At 45.2% G+C, this 22,101-nt stretch overlaps 1 protein-coding gene across 1 annotated transcript; it reads left to right on the top strand.

The window, feature by feature from the left end:
* The first annotated feature begins 9,003 nt into the window (after nucleotides 1–9,003).
* On the top strand, nucleotides 9,004–16,693 carry BSX (brain specific homeobox). Its single transcript, XM_003819967.5, has 3 exons — nucleotides 9,004–9,428; nucleotides 11,381–11,577; nucleotides 12,946–16,693. The coding sequence occupies exons 1-3, from the start codon at nucleotides 9,167–9,169 to the stop codon at nucleotides 13,186–13,188; spliced, it is 702 nt and encodes a 233-aa protein (XP_003820015.2). The 5' UTR covers nucleotides 9,004–9,166; the 3' UTR covers nucleotides 13,189–16,693.
* The last annotated feature ends 5,408 nt before the right edge of the window (nucleotides 16,694–22,101 follow it).

The raw sequence follows: 22,101 nt of genomic DNA, 5'->3' as shown, positions 1-22,101 counted from the left end.
TGGGAAGATTCTTTTTTTTTTTTTTTTTTTGAGACGGAGTTTCACTCTTGTCGCCCAGGCTGGAGTGCAATGATGCAGTGTTGGCTCACTGCAGCCTCAGCCTCCCAGGTTCAAGCGATTCTCCTGCTTCAGTCTCCCGAGAAGCTGGGATTACAGGCGCCCACCACCATGCCTGGATAATTTTTTTGTATTTTTAGTAGAGATGGGGTTTTGCCATGTTGGCCAGGTTGGTCTTGAACTCCTGCCCTCGGCCTCCCAAAGTGCTGGGATTACAGGCGTGAGCCACCGCGCTTGGCCTAGGAAGATGTTTAAAGTCATCTTTAAGATATCTTCTAGACCTAAATAGAGATTCCTCACTCCTACCCAGGAAACACTCCTTATTGCTCATCATCACCTCCTTCTCAGTACTTTTTTTTCTTTCCGTGACTCTTTCTAGAATTATATAAGCCCATTTTTACATAGCAACATTATGTTAGATTCATTAATTAGTCATGTCCATGGTAGCTCTAGAGTTTCAGTATTGATCATTTGGGTTTGGTTTTTTTTTTTTTTTTTGAGACAGACTCTCAGTCTGCTGCCCAGGCTGGAGTGCAGTGGCGTGATCTCAGCTCACTGCAAGCTCCGCCTCCCAGGTTCACACCATTCTCCTGCCTCAGCCTCCCGAGTAGCTGGGACTACAGGTGCCCACCACCACGCCCGGCTAATTTTTTTGTAGAGACGGTGTTTCACTGTGCTAGCCAGGATGGTCTCGATCTCCTGACCTCGTGATCCACCTGTCTCGGCCTCCCAAAGTGCTGGGATTACAGGTGTGAACCACTGCACCCAGCCGGGTTTCTTTTTATTGGCTAGTTAGGCCACCATCACCACCACCACCACTACATGGCCAAAACCATCACCACTACATGGTCAAAACCATCACCACTACTATCATCACCACAACCACCACCACCATCACCACCACCACCACCATCATCACTACCACCACCACCATCACCACCACCACCACCATCACCATCACCACCAGCACCACCATCACCACCACCACCATCACCACCACCACCACCACCACCATCACCACCACCATCACCACCACCACCACCACCACTACCACCACTACTACCATCATCACCACCACTATCATCACCAGCAGCAGCAGCAGCAGCAACAACAGCAGCGGTGCTACTTATTGAGCGTTGGCTGTGTGCCAGGTGCTGAGCAAAATGCTTTACATACTTTACCTTAATTACTCCTCAAAACTATCCTGTGAGATAAGAAATGTTATTATATTCATTTTACAAATGAGGACAGCAGGGCTTAGAAAGGTTCAGATTTTCAAGGTCATATAGCTAATATATAATGGTGATGGAGCCAGATCTCTAACTTAGGTCTGACTCCAGACTTTGTTCTATCACCACTGGTAATATATACTGCCTTCATCGCGCTGATGTAAAGATGGTAAGGATGGATAGATAGACAGACAGACAGATACACAGATAGATAGATAGATAGATAGATAGATAGATAGATAGATAGACAGACAGATAGATAGATAGACAGACAAGTGTGTGTATCCGTGTGAGTAGAAAGGATTTCTTGAGGTTTTGACTTTGGAATGCATATTTATGTACACATGCACACACACACACGTATATACATACACATATCTATTCCAAATATGTGCACACACAAACACATTCCAAAGTGAAAACCTCAAAACAACTTTTCTAGCATTTAGGTTCTAGTTAGTGCAAGTCATGATATGAATTTATAAAACCATCCAATGAGAAGAAGAATTGGAGAGACTGGCCTCTTAAATCAAAGGCTATAGTTTCAAGTTGCATTCAAGATGAGAAATAAGCAAACTCTATTCTTGCTTTATTTGTTTATTTTTTAAAGATGATGTGGTGGAGTGAACAAAGTATGAACTCTGAGGTCAGATGAACCTGAGTTCAAATCCTGGCATAGAAACTGTGTAATCTGAGGCTCACGACTCTACCCAAGTGACTCCCCTGCTTCCTTTATCTGTAAAAATAGAAAAGTGATGATACTCAAATAAAAAGGCAAAGCAAAATATTTGATATATAATATAAATGCAAGAAATCCACTTCGTTTAAAAAGCCTCATCACAATAGTGAAAAGCATTCTTTAAAGACGTTTCTTTAGGTAATTAATAGATATTATCCATAATTTCTAGATGGGGGTTAGGTGTTAACTTTTTGAAACCACATGTAATTTGTATGAAAGTAAACCATTTGCGAGGCTGGGCATGGTGGCTCACTCCTGTAATCCCAGCACTTTGGGAGGCTGACTTGGGCGGATCACCTGAGGTCAGGAGTTCAAGACCAGCCTGGCCAACATGGAGAAACCCTGTCTGTACTAAAAATATAAAAATTAGTCGGGTGTGGTGGTGCATGCCTGTAGTCCCAGCTACTCAGGAGGCTGAGGCACGAGAATCATTTGAACCTGGGAGGCGGAGGTTGCAGTGAGCTGACATCGTGCCACTACATTCTAGCCCAGGCGACAGAGAGAAAGACTCGGTCTCAAAAAAACAAAACAAAACAAAAAAACAGTTGCATAATCTGTACTGAGAAATAAAAGTTTGATGTTCCTTATAGGCAAATGTCAAACAGAACTATGTGCAATTTGCCTATAAGGAACTATAAATCTCAGTAACTTATGGAGAAAAGCTAAAGTTATAATTTTAAGATTTAGTGAATTTGATTTAGACATTTTTTGTGTTGAAGCAAAATCATTCTTTTTCCCTTTCTGCTTCAATGTTTGAAAATTTAATATTATTTATTTACAAATAAATATTATATTTACATGATTTGTACTCAAAAGGTACAAAAGGCTAAACAGGGAAAAAAAAAAAAACTCCTTCTCATCAAGTGCCCAGCACTTCAGTCTCTAGAGGCAACTAATGTTGTGAGTTTCTTATGTATCTTTCCAGAGGTATGCATAGACAATCAAATGTGTATCATTTTCTCCCTTGTCAGACATATTACCTTTCTGTACTTTGCTTTTTTTGCTTAACAATACATCTTAAAGCTCCTTTTTTGAGTGTGTATAATTGAGCTGTGTTGTGCAGAGTATATATGTTGCATAAATTTCAATGTACATTTGTAATTTTGATAGACATTATCAAATTGTTCTCCATAGAGACTGTATAAATTTACATTCTTTGCATCAATAGATGAGAGTTATTCTTCCCCCCACAGATTTACCAACAGAGTGGGTAATTAGACTTTCCAGTCTTTTAATTCTATAAATGAAAGATGTCTCAGTGAAGTTAAATTTGCGTTAGCCTTATATTTGCTCCTTTTCAAATTTTTAAGAGTCCCTTATAGTTTCTTTTTTGTGAACTATTTCTTTTTATCCTTTGCCCATTTTAAAATCATGCTCTTCATTTTTTATCTTGTTGATTTGTAGAAACTTTTCATATATAACAAATTATCCCTGTGTTTGTGATGAACTGCAAATATTTTCTCCCAGTTTGTTGTTTCTCTTATTTATTTTGCTTAAGATAATTTTTGCCATACAGAATTAAAAAAATTAACACAGTTAATTTTATCTATGTTTTCTCTTATGACTTCTAAACTTTCATTTTATACACAGAATGGTCTTTCCTATTTTAATTTGTTTAAAAGTATTTTTTCAATATTTTTTCCTTGTTTCCTTTTAAGATTATTTATCATTGTAAGACAAATCCCTTTAGAGTGACAACATTTGTACCTTCCATTTTTTGGTTCATAACTTGATTGCATTATCAATGGGAGTTAGAAGATAAAAATCAATTGGCTTCATGAAAAATATCTTCAAACAAAACAGCACTTTAACAAACATATACCTAATATTTAGCTCTACACACAAAGTCCTTTTGAGAAATGTTTACAGGCTCATCTCCATACCACATGTACAATTTGATAGGGTCTTATAATCTCTAACACCAGATACTCCCAACATACAATGGTAATAACTCTCATGTCCTTTTGTTTTCAAAAGTATGCATATTAATTTGGTATAACTGAAGTTTTTTGTGTCAAACTTTGTTTTAAATCTGATCATAGAATTTGAATGGTTTAGAATGGAAGAAAAGAATATTCAAAAGGCATGTTTATTAGCTTATTGGGTTTTTTTCCCTAATAATATATTTGGCTACTCTTTTGGGCTACAGTGGAGAAACTGGTGGGATACTAACAAAAGACTGATGAAAGAGCATTCTTATTCCACCATATATCTTTTGGAGGATTAAAAAAGTGGCATACATTTTCTCATGCTTCAAAGGTCTTCTTTTCTCTTTATCACTTCATGAAACATGCTTTGAATTGAGATATCAAAGGCAGAATAGAGAACTTCGAGAGAAATGAAATGAGTTTTTGACCCTATAGACTGACCAACCTGAAGGAGCAAATTGGATGGATTTAGTCCTCCTTATATTAGGAACACTGTGATCTGAATACCACATCCTTAAGCATGTTGTTCTCATGTGGGTTCACACCCTAATTTCCACTGCAAACATATTATTTTTGAAGACGCATTTGTCAGAAGCAGCCAGCAACTCCCTTTCTTTTTGTAGACATGTCATCCACTTTGGTAGTGCTTAAAATAAAGTACTCAGATAGAAGGTAAGTTGCAACAGACAACAAGCAATATAATACAAAATGTTATGAGTAAAGTGTGTTACTCAGATACTTCTAAAATACATTTCTTCCTTTATTTTGAAGGCCACGGTATAGGCAACTTGGCTAATGGAACCAGTCTCTTCCTTTGATCATCAATAGAGTTATCTTTTCGGGAAACTAAGTCCCAGCTCAGATGACCATTTTAGCTGAGGCTGACATGAAAGGGAGAGGGACTGTTTAATTATTAGCTCTCTGAAAGGCATGTTTTTTTCTTTCTTTAATAATTCTTCAGCTGAAACCACAAACAGAGTACTTTTGGGGAGGTGGCTTCATTTGATCTTTATTTCTTTACTCTGGGCACTGTGTAGGATCTGGGCTTTATGTGTCAGCTTTGCAGAGAGACAGCCTGCTGGCCCTGGGTGACAGATTCTAGTCAAGTAAGAATCAAAAGTAAGTATGATTTAGGTGCATTTACTTAATCTCCTAAGACTTGGGAAGGTGTGTGGCAAGGAGCCTGGCATATAGTAGGTGCTCAATGAATACTTAGAATAATTGAATGTAATGAATGGATGAAGGACAAGTCTGGAGAACGTGCTAGGCTGCTTTCTGCAACTGATTTCCATTTTCTGTGTGTGTCTATGGATATTTGAAAGGGTAATAGCGACTATGGCAATTGACTAAAAGTGCTGTGCAACACAGTAGCCACTAGCCCTATGTGGCTATTGAGCACCTGAAATATGACTAATCTGAGATTTGTGGAAAGTGTAAAATACACACTGGATTTAGAAGATTTAGTATGAAAAAGGAATGCAAAAATCTCATTAATAATATTTATATTGATTACATGTTAAATAATATTTTTGATATGTTGGGGTTCAGTGAAATACATTAATATTTCGCCTGTTTTCTCCTTCTTTTTAAATGTGACTTTCTGCTTTTTAAAAAATGTAACTAATAGAAAATTTAAAATTACCTGTGTGGCTTGCATTATATTTTTACTGGAAGCACTGGTGTAGACTTTAGCGCTAAACCCGGCGTTGTAACATCTCTGCTTTTAAAGAGAAAATAGTTTCCCTGTCCCGGTTCCCTGCCACGGACAACCTTTACAAGCTATCTAAAAATGTCTAAAAATGTACTCCTTCCCTGGGCAGCCCTGGGGCCCGCGGCTGGTGGGTGGGGTGGGGGTTAGGGCTCGAGCAGGCAGGAAGGTGATGCCGCTGCCTTTGGTATGCGTTGCCTGCCACAGGAAGATACCAGATTCAATACCAAGATCGAATTTCAGAGGGGCCTCCCTAACCCCACCACGGAAGTAAGGCGGGCCAGCCACCGCCTCGAGCCGAAGTTTCTGCAGCCCTGGCAATCCCCCGCGGGTTTCTGCTCAGGAGCCCCACACCGCAGAGAAACTTCCCGGCTTCCCCAGCCTCGCTATCTCCCCTAGGCTTTGGGACACAGCTTTAAGGGACTGAGGGGCCCGGACGGGATCTGAAACCTTTGGAGGACCAGCCACGTCCGCACAGCCCGCCCATGCGCGCTGGCACCAGGACCCGCAGGCTGCCAGCGGCGAGTCCCCGCCGTGGTTCCTCAGGGCACCCCCGGAGAAGGGGGCGGCCCTGAGGAATCTCCTGCACTCCGGACGCCCTATTTTCCCCGCCCTTAGCGCCCCAGGGCCCTGCTCGGGTCCTGGCCGCGCGTGGTGTTCTTTTCAGCCGCGGAGCTTTGTGTCCCAGTGTCGCTGAAAGGAAAGAGAAAGAAAACGCCTTCGGTCCTGGAGGTCCTGCCCCTTCCTGAAGCGATGCCATTTCCTCCCTCCATCTCTCTTTTCTTAGATTCCTCCTGGGGCCCCGGCAGAGGCGGGGCGGCTGCGCCCCGAGTCCCTCTCCGGCGGCAGCGCGGGCTTCGGGTAGGCGGCGCGGGAGCGGGGCTGGAAAAGAGGGCGCCGGGAGCCGCCCCGCCCCTCATCGCTCCTGGCTTCTCCGCCTGAGAGCAGGGCCTGGGGAGATTGCCTTAGCTTTGGGGGAACGCAGGACGCTGAGTCCAGGGCTTACGAAACAAGGGAAAGATAAGGACGGAGGAGGCGGTCTACATGGCCCCCCACTCCCTTCCCGATCCCGCAAACACTCTGAGAGGTGCGTAAGTTCTGACGGGGTGGTTGCAGTGCCTTGGCTCAAAGGTAACTGTCACTCGAAGATGTTTTTACTGCCCCTGCTCTCAAAGGGACATTCAATAATCACTTCTGCTTCTGCGACAGAAGTTGGTCCCCTCCCCAGAATGAAGCCGAAATCCCGCCCCCAAGGCTGGGTGCAAATCTGCGCTCTGTGTGAGGCTGGAGTGTAGGGCGCCCTCAGGCACAGGCCACACTCTGGTTGTACCCCCGTCCAGCCCTCGATAGCCACTCGGCCTACAGGGTGGAGAGACAGAACAGCTTGATTTCTACTCTGCTGATGCTGTAAGCTCACAATGGAAGCGGGGGTGGACGTGGACGTCTGTAAAGTGTGGACCGTCACCCCTGGCCCCTCCTCACCAGTCTCCTCCGTCTGGTGACTGAGGACGATGGGCCAGGGCTTAGCGCTAGGAAAGGACTTCTGGAAAGTCTATTGTCTTGCTCTCCATGGCCACCTGCTTTCAGGTCTTCAGTTCTTTTCTTTTCTTTTCTTTTCTTTCTTTCTTTCTTTCTTTCTTTCTTTCTTTCTTTCTTTCTTTCCTTTCTTTCTTTTTCTTTTATACACATATTTTATTTCCTTCCTTCCTTCCTCTCTCTCTCCCTTCGTTCCTTCTTCCCTTCCCTTCTCCTTTCTTTCTTTCTTTCTTTTTCTTTTTCTTTCTTTCTTTCTGAGATGGGGCCTCACTATATTGCCCAGGGTGGTTTTGAACTTCTGGGCTCAAGCAATCCTCCCGCCTCGGCCTCCCAAAGTGCTAGGATTACAGACGCGAACCACCACGCTGGGCCTCTTCAGTTCTTACTACTATTAGAATTTTTTTAAAATCACGTTTTGGACTTCAGATCAAAGCATTCTGATTTCATTCAGATGCCTACTTGCCAAGATCTTATTTTAAAGTCTCCCACATCCCTTCCTCCTTCCTCTCAAGCTCTTCATCTACTTACCATTTACCAGTTCATCCTTATGGAATAGAATGCTCCCACTTCCTGGTGCACTGTAGTTTGGGGCCTAATTGATTCTGGTAATTAATTTGTTCTACCTGCTAGATCAGATGGAAATCCTACCCATGCGCCCCAGGATTAGCACTTGGCTTTCTAACACCTCCTCTAATTATCTAATAGCATGGGTTGTGAGGACTCAGTCTCTATTAAAACACTTTTACTATTAGCAGTAGTGATTGGAATTGTGATGACGACTAGATTTCAACAAATTAGAGCTTAAAAATGGGGAGATGGGAGAGAAGTGGCTTCTTTTAATTTCCCTGAGTTTAACATCAATAATTAGAGCAATTTTCAGAGATGTGAGCTGAAATTACCCCTGCTGTGTTGTAGATGATCACCCTAATTTTAGCAAATTCACTCCAGGGAAATAAATGTGACAGATTAGAAAAAGACAAACAGAAAAAACAAAAGATTGGGAGGGACGGAAATGAAAGGAAACAGGCTGGGAAAAGGAGTGGGAAACAAAAACCTAGTACAATTAATTTGGGGGGCTAGGGTTGAAAAAGTAACAGCAGAAATAGCAAACCGTGTGAGTGAAATGAGGAGAAAGTAAAGATTTGAGGGGACATGGAGGATGGCACTAAGAGGTGACTCTGGACATATTTACACAGACCAAATAACTTGACTAATGTAGACATAACCCTCCTCCTGCCCACTGCCTATAACTGAGGTAAAGACTGTTGTGATGACCATCATCATTTTCTTTCTTTACCTTAATAATCCAGTCTTCCCTCAGCCATAAACTTAAGTAGAATCTAGCAATCTGAAGTATCAGATGCCCTTTCTCCTCACTTCCTCCCTTCTTTTTTTGCCACCAAAATTATGGAAACTCTTAAAACCCAGGCCTAAATGCCTGAATAAGTGCTTTATCCATATTGCTTTGGGGCCCTTTTAGTGCCTTCTCCTCTGTAAAGAGGAGTTTGCCGGACAACAGAGACTTTTTCCTTTTAGCTTTCTTTTAAAAACGACTGGGAACAAAGCAGCCCCTGCAGTGACGGGGCAGAAATTGAGGTCGAGAAACCTGGTAGGAACAAGAACCCTGCGGGCTCTGTTGTTCCCAGGCTCGGCCGGTGGTGTTCAGCACCGCGGACAGCTCCCCGCCCCGCCCCGAGCCTCCCGCACCCTCCCCTCTGCCTCTGGCAGCCTCGTCATTGGCTCTCCCGGCCCCCCTCTCCAAGCTGCCAATTCTCCAACACAGAGACCCAACCTACCCAGGAGCTTGTCTTCTTGCCTCTCCAGCGCCCGGGGTAGCCCAGGCCCGGGAGAGAGCAGCGGAGATTCGAGCCTCGGAGGGTGGTTGCCGGCTTTCGAGCAGGCTTGGAGACTCTGCCTGCGTCCTCCACTTCGTCCCGGCCCTTGTCCTGTGGCAGGTGCTCCGCTCAAGATGAATCTCAACTTCACCTCTCCTCTACACCCGGCGTCTTCTCAGAGGCCCACATCCTTCTTCATCGAGGACATCCTGCTGCACAAGCCCAAGCCGCTGAGAGAGGTGGCCCCAGACCATTTCGCCAGCTCTCTGGCCTCTCGGGTGCCTCTGCTAGACTATGGCTACCCCCTCATGCCCACACCCACCCTCTTGGCTCCTCACGCCCATCACCCTCTGCATAAGGGAGACCACCACCATCCTTATTTCCTCACCACCTCGGGTAAGTAACAGGAACCTCAAGGTATGGGCAGTGAGAGAGCAGGGCTTCTAGCACAGACCCTAAGCCTGTGATGGAGTCAAGGAAAGGCCAGACTGGCTCGGCCTGGCTTGGTGGCCTCTTTCCCTAAGTGACAGTGGAAGGCTGAGGATATTGCTGAGGCCATGCAGAGCTGCCTAGAGGCATGCCAACCCACGGGGATAATTCGTGATCCCTCCGCACTCTTCATAGCGGAGGATAGGTGCCTGGTCAAGAGGCAGCGTAGAGGGTTTGACGATACTCTTGGTAGGCAGTGCTCAGTGTCCCTGCTCGTGATCTTCCTGGCCACTTTGGTCCACCTCTCAATCCTGTTTCTCCGCCTCTGCCCACTCAGAGGGAGACCCTTGACCATCCCACCCCATGGACACAACTTTTTCTGCACAGAAACTCAAAACACTCTGTCCAGGCCAGATCTCTTTTTTCCAGGCACTGAGCATTTGCAGATACCGCTGCGGGCATAGAAGTGAATGAAGGTTTGGGCTAGCCTGAATAAGACAGAAAGGGTGAGAAAAAAGGGGGGTAGGGGGAGATGCAGGTCTTTAACCCTCCGCATCCTCAACAGCTAACATTTAACTCACAATCTTAGTCTGGGCTACCCTCCTCTGCCCCAGCTGCCAGCATTGCTGGAGCCGGGTGCTAAAGTATTTTGATTTCTCTGGTCTGACAAAAAGCAAGGGCTAGCAAAGTCTGTTTGGGACAGGAGAATGTGGGGAAATACTCAGATTTTTTTCTGTCTCCCTCTGAAAGGCCACATCCATGGTTTTTTCTCTGGCGTTTTCAATCTAGCCAGAATAGAATAATTCGTTGAGTCCAGACTCATAGCTCAGAGGCGGCAACAACCATGGTCGGTGGAGGGGCTGGGGGCAAGACAGGAGGCAGTTTGTGCGCGCTGGAATCCAGAACAAAGCTAAAAGTGTTTGTAAATCCAGGTCCGCATCTCTGCACTGGCTTCACCACCCGCCGGTGACAATCTATTCTCAGCTGCGCCGGTGGTCCTCCCATACAGCAGTGGCCAAAGCCCTAAGTACCCGCACTGGTTGTTGTTATGTTTGTTTATTTTCTCTGGGATTGGCCGATGTTGCTTGTGGCAGCTTCTCTCTGCTTGGTGCGTCTCAGACAGAGTCAAGCCCGCGAGGGTCAGGAAAGACAAGTCTCCCCGGACCCGGCCATGGAAAAGCCCCTCAAACCCTTCTGCTTCTCTGGGCTTGGAGTGAGAGGGAAAGAATGAGAAAAAGAATGAGGACTATATTAGATAGCTGGGTCCCTAGCGCGACCCCGAAACGGACGAGGAGACGTGAGAGGCGAGAAATGCTCCTCTGTTTCGGCTCCGGGGCTTCTCCGGATAAGGCAGTTTTGCTCTCCCTTTGGCTGCAGGGGGATAGGGGTGGCTTGGGAAACAGAAAGGTATTTTTCAGTAAGGTTTGGAGGCAAGATTATATCCATGCATCTACCAGCCCCAGAACAGCAACGAGTGTCATCAGGGGTCTAGGAGGATACGGTGGGGGCTGGGGACAGGACTGCTCCTGGGCCATTTGACGTTTGCAAAAAACTTGGCCAGGCGCAACTGAAGACTCCGCGCTGGCCGACCCTACGGAAGTCTCTCCAAGAAGACATTTTTAAACAGCCTCCGGATCTATTTCCGATTTTCTTTTCTGTTTTATTTACTGTTTGTTGTTTGTATTTCTAGATGACTTTCCAGATAAAGATCTCCAAGCGCTATTCTTGCGGCTTTTTTTTTTTTTCTTCCTCTGCCCTGGATTCCTGAGAGAAAGGCTTGAGGGGCTTTGGGGCGAGCAGACTGACGGAGGCAAGGGGCGGAGGAAGGCACTGGGGGCTAGGGGAGGGGAGGGGAGCGGAGCGGAGATTGCTCTCCGGCGACCCACGCTCTGCCCACTTGGTTGCTCTTCTCTCTGCAGGGATGCCAGTCCCAGCGCTGTTCCCGCACCCGCAGCACGCGGAGCTGCCGGGGAAGCACTGCCGCCGCCGCAAAGCCCGCACGGTTTTCTCTGACTCGCAGCTCTCGGGCTTGGAGAAGAGGTTCGAGATCCAGCGCTACCTGTCCACGCCAGAACGAGTGGAGCTGGCCACGGCCCTCAGCCTGTCCGAGACGCAGGTGGGCGGGAGGAGAGGGAGGCCCTGATCTCTGCTTCGTTCCTCCCTGCCTTCAAGTCTTAATACCTTCGGGACCTTGTGGAGTTCGAGTAGAAATAGACCCCGCTGACGCTTATTCTAGGCCTTTCCCAAGAGCTTTCGTAAAATTACCTATACCTGGCCGGGCGCGGTGGCTCACGCCTGTAATCCCAGCACTTTGGAAGGCCGAGGCGGGCGGATCACGAGATCAGGAGTTCCAGACAAGCCTGACCAATATGGTGAAACCCCGTCTCTACTAAATACACAAAAACTAGTCAGGCGTGGTGGTGCGCGCCTGTAATCCCAGCTACTGGGGAGGCTGAGGCAGAAGAGTCGCTTGAACCCGGGAGGCGGAGGTTGCAGTGAGCCGAGATCGCGCCGCTGCACTCCAGCGTGGGCGACAGAGCGAGACTCCGTCTCAAAAAAAAAAAAAAAAAGAAAAAAAGAAAAAGAAAAAAAGAAAAAAAAAAGTACCGATACCCCAACCTCATGTCATACTTACCCAAGCAAAATTTCTCGAGCGGGGCTCTGGACAGGAAGGAAACACTCCTCAGGTAATTCTGACGACCACCTCCAGGTTAAGAACTCTTATTCGTATGCCTTCCTCACTCCTCTCCGACCAGGCTGGGAACCCAGGTCAGAGGTAAATGGTAAGAGTTCAGGCGAGTTCTTGTCCTGAGAGAAGCCCACACAAGGAGATTTTTTCCCCCTTTCTCACTTCAATCTCTCTCACAGCGGCCAGTGTTCACATGCACCTCCGCTCCAACCCCAACACACACACTATGGTTTAAGTCCTCTCCCTGTTCCCCTGTCCTGAGTGGAAGAACGGTTTTTATCTTCCTCTAGGCGCTATTCACCTGCAACCTCAAAACCCCATCCTCTCTTCCCCATCTTTCATAGTCTCTACCCGGAACGCCTCTTGCTATGAAATCATTAGCTCTGCCAGGCCCGGGTCTGATTTTCTGTCCGATGAGAACCCGGAGTTTCAATTCTCATCTTCCTGTCCAGGAGTCTTGCGGATCAGGTGGTTAGATGTCTCAATCAGAGGAACATCAGCTGAGCGTAAAAGAGACTTGCCCACGCAGCACCTACTATTAGTAGTTCTAATTCATAACAATATGCATAACTGCTAACCACCCATGTTAATCCTCATCATTATTTTGGGACAGTTACTCCTGAAAGCCTCAGATGTTCGATTCTCATTCGGCTTAAGGCGATAACTTATGAGCAGTTGAGGCTATCACCGCTCTTGGATACTTCATCAACGGACTGCAGCCCATTTTCCTAAACCCCAGCGATGGCTCAGATTTGGAGGAATGACATGATTTTATTTTTATCTCCCCGAAATCAGGTGAAAACGTGGTTCCAGAACCGGCGGATGAAGCATAAAAAGCAACTGCGGAAAAGCCAAGACGAACCCAAAGCACCAGAGGGGCCAGAAAGCCCCGAGGGCAGCCCCCGCGGTTCAGAGGCCGCCACTGCCGCCGAGGCTCGGCTGAGCCTGCCTGCCGGTCCCTTCGTGCTGACCGAGCCAGAGGACGAGGTGGACATTGGAGACGAGGGGGAGCTGGGCTCAGGGCCGCACGTGCTCTGAGCCGCCAGGCTGGGGAGGGTAGTAGGCAGGGGAGGAGACTGCGGGGCCGAGCGCGGTTCCCTCCCGGACCGGAAGACTCAGACTCCAGTCTCGTGGCGGGCCTTGGAGATCCGCTCCTGGAAGACAAACAAAACCCACCTGTCCTCCAGGCCGGTGCGGAGCCAGCACGGCCCGCGGCCCGGCCTCCTGCCTCCCCTCTAGCCCTCCCGGTCCCAGCCACGGGAGACTGTGCGCCCGGGCGCCCATTTTCCTGCGTCCGTTGTCCTTGGGGTCAGGGACCAGCCCAAGTACCGCGTCCCAGACTGGAAATTCAGCTCTCGGCTCTCTGTTTTCTCCGATCATAGACCCCTTTCTCCCTCGCCTCCCAGCAACTTGCCCCTAGCTCTGTTCTTTCCTCTCCACGCCAAGTCCTTGCCCGTTCTTGGGCAGTCCGTTTGGCTGCAAAGGGACCAGGTCTCTGGGGCCTCCGCTCCGCCGAGATCCAGATAGAACCACAATCTGATCTTTAAAACGTCCAGTGTCAGGACAGACTCGTGCACTGCTCGTCACTAACCTCCCACTCACCCCCATCCCCCATCCCCAGAGTCCCATCTCTGACTCAAATACTAAGGCGACTCCCTCCTTCTCTGGGCGGCGCTTCCATCCTCTCCCGTCCCGGTTCTCCTCTAGAGCTCGCAGTTCTGCATCCTGGCACCCTTCCTGAGTTTGTAGCCCCCAGGCGCAGACGCCCCTTACGCCCTGCCTCCCGCGTACTGCGCGGCGCCAGCGCGCGGCGGGAAACTTGGGCACAGAAAACCCCTAGAGCAATTTCTGCTTCCCGAACTTGTTGCGCTCCTGTCCCGCAACGCTTCCACGTTCCACGGGCTACTGATATTTTAAAAGTGAGTGTTCCTCGGGTTGTGTGTGGAAATATTCATTCTCAGTGCATTTTAGGAAATCAAGATGAAGGCCAAAGGGTTAAGGCTAAAGGCGTTCCGGGCGTGCACCTGTTTGGGGAATAGATGGGGCGGGGGTCTGATTGACTTTGCGCTTTACCCCTCTCCTTTTCCCCTGGGAGGTCTCTTATTCTTTTACCGGGTTTGTAGGCTCGCAGGGCAAAACTGGGAATGATCACGCGTTTCCAGGAATGGTTTGCCACCGCGTTCTCCTACGCGTACGCCCCCTCCCCTCGGCCCTAGGCAGTTTCCTAGTCCCTGTAGAAATGAACTTGCGAATAACCTTTCATTAACTGATCCCCTCCCTCTCACTCCAAATTTTCTGTTTCGAATCGTTTGATTAATGGTCTTGAGTTCCACCTAAGTGGAAAAGTGGCTCTGGTATTTTGTGGCTCTGAAATGCTGAAGAGACAGATGTATTGATATTTGGAGTTTGAAATTATACTACCGAATTGTGTGATGACCCTACACACTCAGTACACATATAAATATAGCAGCTGTGCCAGAGGCACTCTCACCTTCTGATTCTTTCGCTTCTGGTTGTGTCTCTAGGTAAGTGAGTCCAGGAAGGCTGGAAAAGAATTAGTAGGACTGAGTGGAATCCTGACCCTCGGGTTCTAAAGATTAATAATAATTATAAAAACCACAGTGGGTGTGAGCGTGGGTTAATCTTTTTGTTTTCTTATTTCTCCAATATGGGGATGAATCCTAAAGATCATTTTAGGTCTAAGTTCTATCCTTATGTGAATGTAGCAGGAGGCCTTTTCGTTTTTCTGCAATAGGCTTGTTGGAGAAACATTATCCCAGGTAAAGATAAGTGTCAGAGTGACGGCTTATCCAAGTGCATCATTTAGGAGGCAAAATTATTGGTTTTAAAACGTAAGCATTGTATAGCCTTTTGGATTTTCCAAAGTGCCCTGTAATCAATCAATGATCTTGTGAGTCTCAGATGACATATGGGTATTTTTTCCCTTTCATAGATGAGGAAATTGAGGCTTAGCAAGATCGAAGTATTTACTAATGAAATCAGGACTAGCTAACAGCCAAGGAAGGATTAAAAAATGTCTCCTCTGTCTCCTTGTTCACTTCTTTTCTCATGCAGTTTATTTATTTATTTTTCTTGGTAACAATGCATTGATTGGCATTTTGTCTCTATCACTTTATAAGAACACCTCTCTCATTTCTTTAGATTACACAACCTAAAGATTGTGGCTATTCAAAGCAAATCTATGCTCAGATTTCTCTCCTCCCTCCCTTGTTCAGATGATGGCAGTACTGTTTTAAGGCAGAATTTTTTGGCAAATGCTTTACAATATGGCAAAAGACTTGGTGGAAAAAAAAGTGATTTGTGACTGAGAATGTTCTTGGTAACTTGGAAGGGAAAGTGTGTGTATCCCTTGTGTATAGAGAAACTATTACACAAGATTATGGAGCCAAGGGAAAAATCGAATTCTTCTAATCCCATGAAGAACAAATACTAAACAGGAGTTTGAAAGAATCTTTAAAGTGAGTAGAAAAACTGTATTTGGGCAAAAGTGTGTGTGTGTGTGTGTGTGTGTGTGTGTGTGTAAATTAGAAGGTGAATCCAAACTCAAAAGCACCAGGCATTTCTGTCTTCTGCTTTCACAATAACTTGTCAAGGGCCTGTTCTGAGTCTAACAGGAGTGGATTGGGTATATTTCATTACCTTTTTATCTTCAAAAAGCAGGTAAATAGGGAAGCTGTTAGTATATGCACGGCGCTGCCTGATTGGAGGCAGGATGAGTCCTGGAGCCCAGGGACTATTTGGGTCTATAATTCATGAGCATTAAACTTGGGAAGATACTCATTCCTCCTTACCCTGGTCCTCCCCTGTGGTGGTTTCTTGGTGGATTAGGTAGCAAGGGAAGAGGTGAGAACTGTGGCACCAGCCACGCCAACTATGGCACAGTTTTCTCATCAAAAATTTCCCTGAAATTGATGGCAAACAATCGAATAGCAAAGTTCTAGTTTTATTTATTTTTATATAGTGAGTGAGTGATAGTGGTAAAGGATAGGCACAATTTAGTCTCGATTTAATGTAACATGACAGCGCTTTTTGGTTTTGGCTTTCAATACTGATCAAAGCTTCCACAGGCTGAAAAAGTATTTTGTCTGAATAACCCAGGCTTTTGCTTCAACTCAGTTTCACTTGTGGTGAAGATCTGACAAAACTATGTTTATTATGATATATCTTTAAAAAGACATTCAGAGGTCTAATTTTGAAGAAGCAAAAATATCACAAAATAGCCAAGGTAGGGAAGTCATTTTAGATCTAATCCCACGTGTCATAAATAATTTGTTCTGCACTTGTTCGAATACTGTGTTTCTGATGGACTTCATTTCATAGATTCTCAGAGAGGGATTCCTGATAATATTTCTGCTCACATGATGTGAGAATGTAAGAAATGGACAATATACCATACAGCCCGGTTTTAGCTGATGTTAGCACTAAGAAATGCTGAGCTGGAGTCCATGACACCAATTCAAAAGATAGAGGGCTGGCTTTCATCAATGTATTTGATAATTAGAGAGAGATGTGAAGGCACAGAGCAAGCAGAATGCTTTCTGGTGCTAAGAGAATTGTGCAATAAACATATTTAGTTGAAGCAGTGACTCCCTGGTCTTCCTGAATTGGGCTCAATATATGTGAAAAATAACAAGTTAATTGACGTATTTTATACATTTATATTTTTGGCATCACATTTTAAAGAGAATATAGACAAGCTAAAACTCATCCACTATGCAGGAACCTGGATAGTAAAGGGTGTGGAAAACAACAAATAAAGAAGTGTGAGCTTTAGCTTGGAGGAGCAAAGCTTTGGGGGAGAAGTGGGGAAGGAGGTTCAGCTATGGTAGTTGAATATGAATGGTTATGGGGCTATTAAGCATGAAGAGGTATATCTATTCTGCCATGCTAACCGATGATAGAACCAGAATCAATGGGTGATTCCAGGGAAGCAGATTCTGGAGCAACATTTGAAGACAGGCACTGTGTCGTACATCAACAGAACAGGATAAGTCCACAAAACATTGAGTACGTTTTCACTAGAAATCCCAGAGGCTGGAAGACAAAACATAAGGGCTTGTCTATTACAGATTTCTCCAGTAGTTGGAGATTGGGCTAGATATCCTGTACGGTTCTTTCTAACTGTTAAGATCCTAATCTATCTTTTTTATTGTAGGAAAGGGACTGCAAGTCCCAAGTTATTAAAGTTTTTATCTCACAAAGATTTCAGTTTCTATACTTTAACTTAAACACATATATCCACAGCAATTAGAAGTTTTAAGGGAAATAACAAAGAGAGGAAAAGGCTATTTCTTTATTTATTAAAGAAGTTCCAACACCTCATTCTAGAAAGTCAGCGAGAACAAAGTGATGTTCCACTAAGTCAAGGACAAAGATACAGTCAGGAAGAAATTGTCAGTGTTAGAAGAGATATTTGACAAAATCTAAGCCCTTCATTTTATAAATTGGAGAAATTAAGGCCCGGATATAGTGGTGAGTACTTTGCTAACGTCACATAGACAGTGGTGGAATTAAGACTAGAAGCCAACGTTAATTATCTTACCTTACAAATAACTCATGTTGTGATAAAAGTGATTGTGGAGCTACTGTCATTGTAGCATGTGGAGGAGAAGATTTTTCATAGCAATTTTGGGTATAAGTTTTTAACATTGCAGGTAGAAATTATCTAGTAAAATCTTAGATCAACTTTTGGAAAAACTTCTGATTAAGAGCCATCTGAAAGTTGAATGGGCTTTCCTGAAGGTACTAAATTCCTTAGCCCTGTTTTCATTGAAGCCTATTTAGAAAGTAGTCCTATATACAATAGGATGAGCTAGATGATCTCTTAGCTATCTTAAATTTCTACATTTCTCTACTATAAAAATTTTGACCTGATCTCTTTTAATTACAGATGAGGCAACTGACAGTCAGAGATATTGACTTGTCTGAAATTACACAGCCTGTTATCAGGCAAGTTATGAAATTAATACATCTAACAGTCAGAGATAATTCCAATAATATTTAGGAGTGAGATGAAAATTCAGAATGGTTCTTGTGTTTTCTCTCCTATTGTATTTTCTGGTTGTAACCCCCCTCCCAATGACACATTTCTTTTCCATTTCATTTATGCCTGTTCTCTGAGAATTCCCAGTGTGTACACTGATAAACTTTCCTCCATGATTTCATTAATAAGAATTCCATGAGCCTTCTCTTATTACTCTGTTTTTTTGTTTGTTTGTTTGTTTGTTTTTTGAGACGGAGTCTTGCTCTGTTGCCCAGGCTGGTGTGCAGTGGCACGATCTTGGCTCACTGCAAGCTCTGCCTCCTGGGTTCACACCATTCTCCTGCCTCAGCCTCCAGAGTAGCTGGGATTATAGGCTCCCACCACCACGCCCGGCTAATTTATTTTTATTTTTATTTTTAGTAGAGACGGGGTTTCACCATGTTAGCCAGGATGGTCCCAATCTCCTGACCTCATGATCCGCCCACCTTGGCCTCCCAAAGTGCTGGGATTACAGGCTTGAGCCACCACGCCCGGCCATTACTCTCTTCATAGTATTGGGTAACCACATTAGGTTTAGCATGATGAATGGCTTGACTTAGAGGCTTACATTCTTTTTTTTTTTTTTTTTCTGACAGAGTCTTACTCTGTCACCCAGAATGGAGTGCAGTGGCACAATCTTGACTCACTGCAACCTCTGCCTCCTGGGTTCTGGCGATTCTCCTGCCTCAGCCTCCCAAGTAGCTGGGATTACAGGTGTGTGCCACCATGCCCAGCCTATTTTATTCTTTTAGAGACAGTCTTACTCTGTCAGCCAGGCTCACTGCAACCTCTGCTTCCCAGGTTCAAGTGATTCTCATGCCTCAGCCTCCAGAGTAGCTGGATTACAGGCACATAACACTATGCCTGGCTAATTTGTGTGTGTGTGTGTGTATATATATATATATTTAGTAGAGACTAGGTTTCACCATGTTGGCCAGGTTGGTCTCAAACTCCTGACCTCAGGTGATCCACCCACCTCAGCCTCCCAAAGTGTTGGGATTAGAGGTGTGAGCCACCACGCCCGGCCCTAATTTTTGTATTTTTGATAGAGACAGGGTTTCAACATGTTGGCCAGGCTGGCCTCTAACTCTTGGCTTCATGTGATCTGCCTGTCTCTGCCTCCCACTGTGCTGGGATTATAGGTGTAAGCCACTGTGCCAGGCCGATGCTTAAATTCTAATTTTACTTTTAGCAATGATAACATTATTTCTGTAACTTGGCATCTGAAAAATGAGGTTAGTGCCCTATGAATCAGTTTAGAATGGTGACGGGATGAGATAAGAGCTATGAAAGTACCTGCTGTGAGGTCTTGGATGAAGAGCTAGAGGAAGATAATGAATTACAATATAGATCTGAACATATCAGTGATAAATGTGATATGTTCCAAACGTCCATAGTACTACAACTGTTACATGGTTAACTAAAAGGTATTAGTCTTGGGCCTAACCACATCATTACAAAGGAGTTATGTCTCTTTCAAAGAAATTTTATTTTCTAAAATAACTTCATCTTATTTTCTCTTTGTCTGTCATTGTTCTACCTCTTGGGCTAAGAGAAGATGTGTAAGCCCTGAATGAAATAGGATTCAGAGTCTTCATTGAGGATATTTCCATCAGAAGGGTCCTTTCCACCCCATTACTTGTCCAACACTCATCCAGCCCCGGAGTTTCTGTTATCTTATTTGGTGACAGACGTAATGCTATGTGGGGAGAGAAGTTAGAATTCAAATTCATGGGAACCCTCTTAAGTGATAAAGACTTGCCTACGATTCCAGTATGGAATCTACCAGGGAAAAGGCACGATTTCTTCTGAAGTTTTTACAGAACTTTTTAGCTTAAAAAAAGACATGATGGGCTGGGCACGGTGGCTCATGCCTGTAATCCCAGCACTTTGGGAAGCCGAGATGGGCGGATCACGAGGTCAGGATATCGAGACCATCCTGGCTAACACGGTGAAACCCCATCTCTACCAAAAATACAAAAAAATTAGCCAGGACTGGTGGCGGGCGCCTGTGGTCCCAGCTACTCGGGAAGCTGAGGCAGGAGAATGGCGTGAACCCAGAAGGCAGAGCTTGCAGTGAGCCGAGATGGCGCCACTGCACTCCAGCCTGGGAGACAGAGCGAGACTCCACCTCAAAAAAAAAAAAAAAAAAAAAAAAAAGACATGATGAGCCAGGCGTGGTGGCACACGCCAGTAACCCTAGCACTTTGGGAGGCTGAGGTGGGTGGATCACTTGAGGTCAGGAGTTCGAGACCAGTCTGGCCAACATGGTGAAACCCCGTCTCTACTAAAAATACAAAAATTAGCTGGGAGTGGTGGCGCATGCCTGTAATTCCAACTACTTGGGAGGCTGAGGAGGGAGACTCGCTTGAACCCGGGAGGTGGAGGTTGCAGTGAGCCAAGATCTCACCACTGCATTCCAGCCTGGGCAACAGAGCAAGACTCTGTCTCAAAAAAAAAAAAGACAAAAAAAAAAACCCATGATGAATATCTCTTTATGACAAGAATAAGTTGTTTAACAATATTGACTAATATAAACTTTGGGAATTAGCTGAACATTTCTTTCTTTCTTTCTTTTTTTCCGAGATGGAGTCTTGCTCTGTTGCCCAGGCTGGAGTGCAGTGGCGCCATCTTGGCTCACTGTAACCTCCACCTCCTGGGTTCAAGCGATTCTTCTGCCTCAGCCTCCCAAGTAGCTGGCACTACAGGTGCATGCCAGCATGCCCAGTTAATTTTTGTATTTTTAGCAGACAGGGGGATTCACAGTGTTAGCCAGGATGGTCTCGATCTCCTGATCTCGTGATCTCCTGCCTTGGCCTCCCAAAGTGCTGGGATTGCAGGCGTGAGCCACCACGCCTGCCCGTAGCTGAACATTTCTAACATCTATTGTCACCCTAGTCTCCATGGCTATAGATGATGGAGTGGCTAAGTGTAGTTGCCAAATTCTAGCTGGAAATTAAAGAATGGCTAAGTAGTTTTTATTTTTCCACAGTGCTTGACTTGAGATTGGAAATAGGCTGTGGAAAACAATGGGTATAGGATAGAAGGGTGCTCCTCATCCTGAGTTTCAGATGAGAATAATTTACATGCTATGAGCAAAAAACAAACACTGTATGCATGCTCTGCTCTTTTTCCATCTGTTTTTTTTTCTCCTTCCCTGCCTAAGTTCTTTAATTTTAAAGATTAGGGTTTTATCACCATGAACATTGTTTAAAGAGTCAAATAGTTCTATGAGGGTTTTTTTTTTTTTTTTTTTTTTTTGAGACGGAGTCTCGCTCAGTCGCCCGGGCTAGAGTGCAGTGGCGCAATCTCGGCTCACTGCAAGCTCCGCCTCCCAGGTTCGCGCCATTCTCCTGCCTCAGCCTCCCGACTAGCTGGGACTACAAGCGCCCACCACCATGCCTGGCTAATTTTTTTGAATTTTTAGTAGAGACAGGGTTTCACCATGTTTGCCAGGCTGGTCTCGAACTCCTGACCTCAAGTAATCTGCCCGCCTTGGCCTCCCAACGTGCTGGGATTACAACAGTGAACCACCATGCTCGGCCTAGAGCATTGTGATGATGTGTACATGCAATTCTCAGCTAAGCCAGGTAATCAATGACTTTTCTGCGAGACTTTTTGTTTTCCTTGGAATTAACACTTATTTTATTATTCTTAATTTTAATGTACTTATGACTAGTTTATTCCCAAACTCTTTGCCATTTGTCTGTATCACACTCTCAAGATATTCACAAATTCTTAACATTTCATTTTCCTCAACACACCTCTCCCAGAGCCTTCTGATCTGCTCCATTCTGGATTCTATGTAAATGGCTCTCCCTTCCCAGCATCTTGGGGATTCCTTTAATTTCATTGTATTTTACTTGTTTCTCATATCTTTTTAATTTCTTGGTTTACTCTCTCATTAT

Source organism: Pan paniscus, chromosome 9 (assembly GCF_029289425.2).
Source record: "Pan paniscus chromosome 9, NHGRI_mPanPan1-v2.0_pri, whole genome shotgun sequence".
In the NCBI taxonomy this organism is placed as follows: domain Eukaryota; kingdom Metazoa; phylum Chordata; class Mammalia; order Primates; family Hominidae; genus Pan; species Pan paniscus.
The sequence above is the reverse complement of the archived record's forward strand: the minus strand, read 5'-3'. Positions and strand labels throughout refer to the sequence as shown.